General features: G+C 40.5%; 1 protein-coding gene across 4 annotated transcripts; it reads left to right on the top strand.

The window, feature by feature from the left end:
* The first annotated feature begins 229 nt into the window (after positions 1–229).
* adcyap1a (adenylate cyclase activating polypeptide 1a) lies at positions 230–6,022 on the top strand. Of its 4 annotated transcripts, XM_050057251.1 has the most exons (7): positions 230–503; positions 696–800; positions 1,361–1,495; positions 2,018–2,122; positions 3,356–3,490; positions 4,019–4,139; positions 5,537–6,022. In XM_050057251.1, the coding sequence occupies exons 2-7, from the start codon at positions 703–705 to the stop codon at positions 5,543–5,545; spliced, it is 603 nt and encodes a 200-aa protein (XP_049913208.1). In that variant the 5' UTR covers positions 230–503; positions 696–702; the 3' UTR covers positions 5,546–6,022. The 4 variants fall into 4 exon arrangements, with proteins under 4 accessions (XP_049913208.1, XP_049913207.1, XP_049913209.1 ...); XM_050057250.1 differs by lacking the exon at positions 5,537–6,022 and having other exon boundaries at positions 4,019–5,525; XM_050057252.1 differs by lacking the exons at positions 2,018–2,122; positions 5,537–6,022 and having other exon boundaries at positions 4,019–5,525.
* The last annotated feature ends 5,109 nt before the right edge of the window (positions 6,023–11,131 follow it).

The following is an 11,131-nucleotide window of genomic DNA, read 5'->3' as shown; positions in this document are numbered from 1 at the left end:
CGACTTAATTAATGATAATGTTTGAATTCAGGATCCATTTCTTCTTTATGACTTGGCCCGGGGTCTTTCATTGACGCGGAAGAAGAAGGATGCACTCCAATGGGACGGGGTGGAGGGCTGGAGGGGGGGTTGGTGCGATGACGCAGCCGCCCACCTCCCCTCTCCATCCAACCCCCCCCTCCACCCCACCCCTACCTACGTGACAAGTGAAAAAGGCATGCCTTTCGGATTCATGAATAAAAAACCGAGGGGAGTTAAGTTCACAGGACGCAGGAAAGTTCTCCGCAGACAAATGTTTGGAGCTCTCCATGACCGAGTACACGTAGAAATCCCCGAGAACTGAGCTGCGGGCGCACGGAGGGCTGCACACTCGGAACAAACACAAGGAGACCGGAGAGGCGCTTCACTGAGGGAACAGAGGAAGAGGAGGAGAGAGAGGCTGAGATAGAGATCCTATCTCACTCTCCCAGTTGAGATCTTCAACGGATCGCGTCTCATCACTGGTAAGAGGAGCCACTTTTCAGGGAGGGTTTTTACGCAGCGTAAAAGTGGAGAGCGTTTGGAGAAAAGTCAGGTGTGGCTGATTTTTTTCTGCTTTTAGAAACTTATGTGTGGTGTGAAAGTAGCAGGAAACAAAATTCACCTCAGTGCATCAAAGAATTGTGTTCACTCACTTCATGTTTTCTCTCTTGCAGCAGGACAATGTCTAGTAAAGCGACTTTAGCCTTACTCATCTATGGAATCATAATGCATTACAGCGTCAACTGCTCACCTGTGGGGCTTAGCTTTCCCAGTGTTAGGTACGTACACTCCTACTTATCATTCAAGTATCACTTTTAAGTTGTTCATTACTATTTTTTTTATTATTTAAGAGTAGAAGTTGGCATTGTTGCGCACAGCAGCAGGGTACAGGGTGCAGGCTAAAGACCACATCTGCTCCACAGTTAGTTATGTCCGTGGCAATAATAGCCAATTGGATTACTGGATAACATCATCTGACAGCCGATCCATAGGGCTGCTCACACAGCAATAATTGCGGGGAAACATTCACCAGGGAGCGGCGGTAATGTCATTTAGGCTACTGAGGCAGTGGAGTACAGTGGCTTCGTTTGTCCTGCAGCCAATAATCAATCAATCTGTGTGATTAGATAATTAAAAGGAAACGTTTCTGTTAAATAGAGCTCCTGGATTTTAGAAATAATGTTAATGTAAATATAAATTACATAGAATAATGCTTATTTTAAATTTTATTTGTAACACAATAAAAAAAATAGTTTGTCATGTCTGAATATGCAAATATATTCTAATATACAGTTGCTGATTAGAAAGCAGATTGTAAAAACGCGTCTCATCTTTCCAGACTCGACAGTGAGGTTTATGATGAGGATGGAAACTCCTTGCCGTCCCTGGATTACGACAGAGACCAAATGGATGTGAGAAGCCCCCCGTCCGTCCCTGACGACGTCTACACTTTGTATTACCCACCAGAGAAAAGGTGAGTATCTGTCACCATTTTACCCCCCCAAACTTTTTCTTTTATTGTCTCGACGTTGGAGACATCCATGTTGAACGTCTCATTGCCGTAGTCCCTATTTCTGTCTACGTATGTCGTACGTTTTGTGTGAATCAATGTAACGTATCGTCACACAATGATTATTATTTATTATTTTGAGACATGTCTCCACCAAAAAAAGTATTATTATTTTGACCGAATCCCCAGGGGAAGTTAGTCGACTAACACTTTACTTTTACGCATCAGCATTTTTAAATTGTAAAAAACAAAAACAAAAACCTGGCTCTAAAACATCTTAAAATTCAGTTTTTCTTAAATTATGCCTCTAAAGGGCACAAGTGAAATAATCTACATGTATTTTCCACTAAAAACCGAGCATGAGGCCCACTATTGCACCTATAATTGACTTGTTAGGAATTTATTTAAAGTGCAGCTACTTGAAATTGTTGCCTCTCTTGCGCTGGGTGTGTGGTGATTTTACTGTGTGGCTATCTATCATCCCAGAACGGAAAGGCATGCAGACGGCATGTTTAATAAAGCCTACAGGAAAGCGCTGGGTCAGTTATCAGCAAGGAAATATCTGCATTCTCTGATGGCAAAACGTGTAGGGTAAGAACATCTTCTTGGCTGTCACCTCTTCTTTTTACACTGTTTTCTGTCCTCTGTGCGTTCTGGTTTCTTTTTTGGACTGTTCCTTTAAAAGGCTCATAAATTCACGCTGTTATACGTACTGTATGTGTCTGTGGTCCCATTATCTCCCAGCATGCAGCTGAATCCTGAATCAGCCTTTATTGATGCTATAAGAGCACAAACGGGCGCTTGATTGATTTGGGAAGTGTCGTTTTCTGAGCTCGCTGCTGCGTCGTTAGGGCGCAGAGGGAAGGTTTAAATTTATTTCCATATGAATTATTTATAGGATGGAGTCCCAGTGGTTCCCGATGGAAGAGGGAGGGAGGGGGGGTGCAATTACTCAAGCCTTATGAGCAGGCCTATCACATCTTATTGCAGGTCGGAAATAAATGCCAGATTGTTCTGAGATGTTAAAGTTAAACAAAGAGAGAAAATGGCTGCTGGGCACATTTGGCGCCCTAGGCAAGCTTCCTCTGCCCCCTTATTATTATAATCATCTTCTACAACTAATGTATGTTGTATTTATTACTAGCAAGAACAAGAGCTTATGTGAAATCAACACAAATAAACAACTTAGCTCACAATAATATGAAAATACTGTACATGCAAATTTGCAAATTTCATCTTTTGTACTGCGCCTCAGATGGTGTTTGACTTTTCATTTCTTCTTACCCTTATGCTCTCCACATACACTCTACGTCACCATTTTCCTTATGAAAAAAAAAAAAAAAGCAAGAAAGAAATGATGCACCCTCTCAGTGGCACCCCAGGCTACTGCCTCTGTTGCCTATAAAAAGCTTCACTGCCTAAATTAAGATCATTTTGCAAAGATTCTTCATGCAAAATCTTTGACGATGTGAGCACAGGCTGCCTGCTTTGTCCTGGAGTAAACTAAATGGACAGATTGAGTCTCTGCACATCTCTACATGCTGCATTGTCCTGCACAAAATGGACAACCTGATTGATTATTCCCACTCTCAGATGGTGAAACAAAGACAAATGCATATCCTCCTACAGCAGCCTAGAGCTGGAAGGGGGGGACACTAGTAGAAGCTTGCTTAGGGCACCAAATGTGCTAGGTCCGGCACTGCACAAAGATATCTTGGGTATCCAGGCTCTACATCTCAGCGCCACATACTGTACACAGGGGGGATCATGTGAGTATGAATGCATCAGTGTGATGATAGTGAAAACCTCTTGTCTCTCTCACAGCGGGGGGAAAACACTGGACGACAGTTCAGAGCCTCTGTCCAAGCGACACTCAGATGGGATCTTCACAGACAGCTACAGCCGCTACCGAAAGCAAATGGCGGTCAAGAAATACCTGGCGGCAGTCCTTGGGAAAAGGTATAGACAGAGAATTAGAAACAAAGGACGCCGGCTGGCATATTTGTAGCATCCTCCCCCTCCTCCCCCTCCTGAAAAAAACAAAAAAACTTAAGTGTGTGCAGCCCCACATGACGTCATTTTGAGATCTGAACAATCAGTGGATTCGCTTTTGTGTTCTTAAACATGTATTTATGTATGAAGTAAGCCATTAAAATGAATATTTTGATAATAATATTGTTTTTTATTTTGTACTTAAAGCACTTGAGGACACACATATCTACTTTGTGGACCAATTTTTGTTCATTCTAAAAAAGAAAAGAAAATAGCTTCTATTTATGTATTCATTGATTTATTTTTGTTAGACCTACTTATTGAGGGGAGACACATGTTCACATGACGATATGCTCCAAACAGCCCTGTCTTTTAAACGTTTAGTGACCAGATAATGATTGTGAGGAAAATAAATAGTTTAAAAGACAATCAATGTATTGAATGCTGCTTTTTGTAAAGTGACATTAAGAGTTTAGTTGTCTTTATTCACAACAGCCTTGAAGACATAGGTTTTCACCAAATCCTACAAGACATAGACTTTGATGCCCTCCCGGACGGGGATGAGTTTGAGGCTTTTTTGGGAGACTGGCTGAAACAGTTCTCTCCCCAATTTCCGGTGAGTTTCAGGCTCTTTCCCGAGGCCGTAATCCTCGCAGGGGCGTCTCATGCCCCGCCCTTTTCTTCTCACCTTTAACCCTCAAACACTCAACTCTTCTTCCGCCTCATTAGTGCTCCTGTCTCTCTGAGAGTCTCACAGATTTTTTTTTATCTTTAATCCCACCTTATCCCACAATGTGGAAAGTCTTTGCTCAGACCGATATGTTATACATATCACTTGATTGAAAGATACAGATTTATCCTCCTCATGGATGCAAAGATATTTTAATAGATCTGGGTTAGACCAGATGAGCCCTGTTGGCTTAAAAAACTTTTAAAATTCCAGTTATTCATTTTTTAAGTCCACATGGGATTCTTGTCAAATAAATAAATAAATCAAAAACAAATCTGAGATGAGGACCAGAGTACTTCTGAGGTTCTTCTTTTCTTCTGCAGTGTTTACAGAGACACCTTTGACTCATGTAAATCGCCAACCTTGTGTTTCTATCAACTGGTTTCTGCTGAGGGTTTTCTCACGTCTCTCTGCCCATATAATAAGTATCACTAACATCTCAAGCATCAGGCAAATTTTTAAAAAAGCATAAAAAAAAGAAGATACTTGTTACATGGTGACTTCTCCATCGATTTGTTCTTTGTGGGAGACGTACGAGGCAGTTTGAACTTTTGTGTTCTGGGTCTATTGTGCTTCTCTTTTCTGTCATGTGAACCAATGTAAAAACAAACAAACAAACAAAAAAAAAACAGTAGACTGCATGATTAAAGCAATTGCACTAGTCACCGCATCTGTGCAGACGACTCCAACTAGATGGTTTTGCTTGCTTTCTGACTACTGCAAACACATACCTGTCATCTCTGGATGTTGTTTTGTGTTCTGTTCTCACATCTCTACACAAACTGTTTGTTGTCCTCCTTTGGAGAATTATCTGAATGTACGTTACTGCTGGCAAGAATCTCCCGGTCTAATGTCATGCTTTATCTGTCACTAAACTGATATAGGAGCCAAGTGTTAAATTGTATATGAAGATTGGACGTTTATAGTGGTCTCTTTCTGTAGCATGGCACAAAGGCCACAACTGACATTAGATTTGAAGAAGAGGAAGGATGAGATGCAAGCACACGAGATGAAAACACAGTTAGAGATCAAGGATGGCCAGGAACATGCTGATTTTGAAAAGTAGAGTTTCAAAGTTTGTAAAATCTACAAGACCAGACCAAAAACTGACTGTAAACAAATCACATTCCCCCCGTCTGCACACTTCTTAGCATATCTGAGAGGAAGGAACACACATTTTTCAGGAAAAGCGAGTTTTCAAAGCAGCAGAGTAAAAAAAAAAAAAAAAAAAAGTTCTGTGTTTACTGTATCAATCTTTCTTTTAATTTTGCACTCTCCTCTAGGCTTTGTGACGCAGGAAGCAGTTTGCGGCTGTGGTGCCTTGCATCGACTTTAAAACCGCCATGAATCACAGATGGCTATTTTGTGGCCCTACAATGCTGCACATCATCAGCTTACATTTCACCCTTTTGTTGTTGTTTTTGTGTTGCACAGACGTCTGTTAGGCTCTTTAGAAGCATTCCAGCTTTAGACGTCAAGCGTTCACGCTTGCACTGCTTTTCTTTTGCACTTTGTTTCTAGAAATGTAGATTTTTGTGAAAGTAGAGGGAAGGATCAGTTTCCCGCTCTCCATGAAACATTATATGTATGATAATGAAAGCGCCAATAGCCTTACTAAAATGAAATAATCTTCAAAGATATATATATTTACTGTGTAGAAAGTGAGTATTAGGTTACTACTTCAAATGGCGATCTGCAAGGGTCAAGTCAATAAATGTTTTAAAAAAAAAAAGTGTTGTAAGATTTGTATGAATAAATTTTTGTAAACAACAAAAATTTCGTCTAATCTTTGAAGCCAATATCACCATAAGTCTTTAAGTTAAGACACATTTAGGAGGATGAAAATGAGTAATAAAGACCAAAGAGATAGAGCCTCCCTCGGCAGGTTTAACAGGATGTTACTTAAGGACGGGGATGAAAGAAATTAAAAGGAAAAGTCAACTTATGGACATCACAGAGGGAAACAGTTAGTGAGAAACATCAAAAAAGACCCACACAGCAACAGACAAGGCAACATCATGCAAACACACACACACACACACACACACACACACACACACCAACTATATCTGGGAAAAATATTAAAGTCATCCTGAAATAACAAAAATAAGACGTCACTTTTCTCTCTCCATCAGTGTGGGTGTGTGTTTGAGCTGTATGGACGCTCAATAAACACAACATGTTGCAAAAATAAATTAAAAAATAAAGAATAAGCTGGCGAAAAGGAAAAAACAAAGATCCAAATTTCTGCCCCATTTTCATGGTGACTCACTTGGCTTTTGGCGGAGGAACAGTGACACCAGTTGGCCGGGTGTCTCTCTACCCTCGGGACAGCATGAGTAAAGAGACGTGGGAGGGATCACCCAGCTCGCTCCACACTCTGCCTCGCTGCACTTTACACCTCTCCAGGACTTCAGCAGTCAGCCACCAAAGGCCAGCAGTACTGACGGGAACAGTTGGCCGGTCTCAACACTAGTACAATCACTTTGTTGCCAAAAACAATGTCGACGTGTGAAGCACAAAGAGCTGAAACATGCACAGATATGAGGGAATGTATCCACATGTATTTAGATAGAAATCTACCTTTTTACATGCAGGCTTACGTCAAATAATCTGGTGGTACAGCTGCTGTAGTAAAGGCCATCTTTACGCAGCATGCTTCCACATCACATCACATTAATTCACTCTTAGTTATATACATTTTAAAGGTACATGTATATGTTTTCACACAGAAGGTCCCAGACAGGCTGCTAAAAGTCGCAGGCTGTGATGAAACAGTTGTGGGTACAGACCTTTGAATCCACCCACTCCACTGAGTTCAGCTTGTTGAGTCTTTGAAAATCGTGACATGAAAAAGTGGTTGAAATAAAAGACGATCCTATAGTGCTGCGGGGGAGTAACAATAAGCCAATCAGTGCCATGGGCGGGACTAATGCCACTATCAAGTGGTTGTCAAGCTCTGCACGAAGTGATTTTGCCAAGTAGTACATGTTCCAGGATCAGCGTCCGATATCATATTCCTGGACCAACATTGTGATCAACCAATCACAGTCCTCTGACATCATCAGTGTGTTGCTCCTGTGCTTCTCTAAAAATTCCTTTGTGCAAATTGAAAATAATGCAATTGAACTAAAATTCTCAGTAATCCTGAACAAAACCCTTATGAGCTGCTGCAGGGTTATAGGGTTAGCGAGTTAGCTTGCTAAGTAGATAGGCTGTGAAAATGTTTTAATAGCAGGTATTTGCAACTGAAAAAATACTACCCTTAATCTTTGTTAGTTGTAGTTATAATAACTGAGGCTATTGGCAAGCTTACTTGTTAGCATAACCTACCTACTTAGCAAGCTTACTTGCTAATCCAGGGTAGACGCTGCAATCAAGGCTGTTTTAAATTGACATTTTCTCAACATCAGCTGACATCATACACTCTAAGAAAAACTTTGTGGGGTCAGTGGATAATGCTTAAAGACGTTTTTGAGCATAAAAAATGTGTTTGTTACATTAACATGTTTTAGTCAGTTGACAACTTATTGAAAAAAGTCGGTCAAATTAAAAAACATTTTTGAATAGGATTGCATTAAAAAAATAAGTTAGAATATCTTAAACTAATTTGACCATCAATTTTGCCACAGCTTTTGGATAAATATTAAATTGGTTCAGCTTAATCAAGTGTTTCAAGGTCAAAGCAAATCATGTTGGTTGTACTGAACTAATTGAGTCAGATTATAAAGACTAGTTGGATTGACTAAATAATGCCAGAACTGGCACTACCTAAAATATGCATGCTAATTGGTGTGTTAATTTAAAACAAAAAAGACTGTGTTTGTCTCTTTAACGTGTTTTAGTCAGTTGACAACTTATTTTAAGAAACTGCTCAGAAACAAAAATGCGTTTGCCATTTGTGAGCAGAATGGAATTGTAATAAGTTAGAATATCTTAAATAAAATAGTTTGACCACTAAATATCAACTCAGCTTTTAGATAAATATTAAATTGGTTCAACTTAATTAGGTTTTTTGAGTTTAAAGAAAATCATATTAGCTGTACTAAACGAATTGGATTTGTTAGATTATAAAAGACTCATAGGATTTATTGAATAATGCCAGAGTTGGTACTACTTAAAAAGATGTGTGCAAATTGTTACCTTAACTTTTTTAAGTTGAACCAGTGGATGCTTTGGTTTTACTTAGCTCTGCTCCACTCTTAAAACCTGGCAAAACAGGTATGCTGGCATGACTGTGCATAATTCTGGACTTAAAATGATATTAGATTCAGGTGGATATGTTGGTCTCCAGTGATTGGTTAGCAAAAATCCCTCCCCAGTGGAAATCGGTTCGAGTGGATGCAATGTAAGACTGACGATGGAAACGGGGTCTAATGACTTTACAAATGTCTGATATCAGGAAAGTGCAGAAGCACTCTTGCACCACTGTTTAAGAGAACAATTAGTGAATTCACTGATTACTCAGCTGATAGAATATTTATCTGCAACTATTATGATCATAAAACAATTGTCAGTTTACAAACAAAAATTGCTATAATAAAGTTTAATGAAGTTATGATAAAGAAAATGTCTCTGGATTTGGATTCAGACTAACTAACTGGTTGATAAAAAGAATATTCAACAGATGAATTGATTATAAAAAAAAATAATTGTCAGTTGCAGTCCACACTATTTGCATACAAAATTACTGCAACACTAGGAGACACAACAAGATAAGAAATCCCCCCTTAAACTATCATCTCTATACTCTATACTTGTCTTATATTTTTGCACCTGCTCAGTATACTTACAGCAGGTCTTTTACCAGGTCTGGGTGTGTTTTTAGCGAGCAGACTTGGTGCAGAGCGTGGCTTTAGCCTTCAAAGGATTTTCCTTTATGCCCCCTGTGGTGCAGGAGTAAACCTAATGAGCTGCAAATGATGCTGAAACAGGTTTTTAAAAACAGGAAGGCATTAATGCTTTAACAGTGAGGAAATTATGCAAAAATAGGAAGGCAGTCTTCACACAGACTGCCTAGCAATGCGCCCTCGCTAACCTTTTTAATGGATAAATACTTATGCTAACATTCTAGGTACGTTAAATAAATCCTGGTTCTGCCGTTTTATTTAAGATTTCACTGCATTATCACCACAACTCGTAAGAGAAATTATTGTTTTCTGTGAGAAAACTAGCAAACAAATGAACAGGACTGAAATAGGCTACAATGCTAAGCTAGCTAGCCATAAAGTTTGCTTATTATGCGAGAAAGCACCGGCTTCAGAGCCCATTATATTCATTTTCATCCATGGGCAGGAGCAGGATGTAAATAACACAAATTATATGTTATTATTAAAAGTGGAATAATGCTATAATCACTACAAGGATCAGATGTAACGTAACCCATCAATTCAGAGTGTCTCCCTCCTGTTGAGACCCCCGGGGACTCCCTCACTGTGTGTGCAGCAGGTGGCATTTGGAATACCACCACCCACACTATAGTCCTCCACCCTGCTCCTTTTCTTCACTAATGTATGTCAATCCATATTACAGCTAATGACCTTAAATAGATCCCGCTCATGTCATAACATCTGATAATGGGTCACCACGGAGCACTGCAGGCTTGTCTGTACACCAACGCTCGGCAAACCTGCCCTGAGATCTCTTTAGCGGGCTTCAATTACAATCACATCGCTTGTGACTGTGAGCAGTCGCAGCATCACACCATTATGTGTGGTATGGGATGTCAGACTGAGCCACCACACAAAGCCTTCCCTGTCTCTCCCTGCTCCCCTGTGTGCGTAATAACCCCCTCTCAGACACGATGGCAGGGCTTTGATTTTGTGGCCGTGGCCTCAGCTCTCAGAGGAGTGCAGAGAGAAGATGATCAATGGGAGTGATCTGATTCCTCCGGCCCGTGCCAGACCCTTTCTTAACCCGGCTAACCCAATCAGCTGGTGTTGCTAGGCAACCAGTCCCAGGAGGATGCGATGGGAGTGGGCGGGGCGTCGGTGGCCTTTCTGGGGCACCTAAAGATCATGCAGGATATATTTCACTCAGATGGCTTCAGTCTCAGCTATGTTGTCTTTTACTGGCCGGGCTGATAGATTTGCTCTCAGAGAGGAAAACAGAGGTTGAGTAATGTGTAGTGATTCATAAAAGTGCACAGACATAAATAAAGACACAGACAGGCTCACACACACTGTAATCAATGCTTTCACAAATTAATCACAAAGCTCAGCGCGAGTCAGGGCGTGATGGTGACAGACAGAAAATGTGCTAAAAGTAAAAAGAATGTCACAGTTGGACTGCACATCTGAGGACGTCATTTCAGGCATAAATGGAGACAAAGATTTTGGCAAACAAGACTAGGAGTCTACAGCTATGGTAGCTGCTCTGAGTTTTTACTAAAGAGTCATTTTTACCACCTCAAATTGAAGGATTTTAAAGCCTGTGACGTCAAAGTACCCAGTGCAACCCTAATGCTGCATTCACACTATGTCTGACACAGCAACAGTCAGCAAGTCATTGTAAATAGAAGCCAGTGACATGACACTACAAATTGACACTTGACACTTGTTGCTGCTGACAGGTGTGACGTGTTACAAACTAAAGTTGAGCTGACCTCAACTTTTTTCAGCACTCCAATGATGCCATAAAGCGTCGACCTATCATATGGTTTGTTTTTAGCTGTGGTGCTGCGTTATTTAACTTTTGTTAGCTAACGCTATGCTAGCTTTCCGTGGGATACACAGGGATACGGTGGGGTAGCGAAATGTTTTGTTAAAATTCAAAAGCATAGATACCTTTATGACCAATACAAACTTTAGATGACGTTCAGTTGAGGTGCTTTGGGGCAAGTGCACAAACAAGCATGTGTCGATGTGGCTATGGTAACG

Source organism: Epinephelus moara, chromosome 11 (genome assembly GCF_006386435.1).
Source record: "Epinephelus moara isolate mb chromosome 11, YSFRI_EMoa_1.0, whole genome shotgun sequence".
In the NCBI taxonomy this organism is placed as follows: Eukaryota; Metazoa; Chordata; class Actinopteri; order Perciformes; family Serranidae; genus Epinephelus; species Epinephelus moara.
This window is presented reverse-complemented; position numbering and strand designations above follow the sequence as displayed.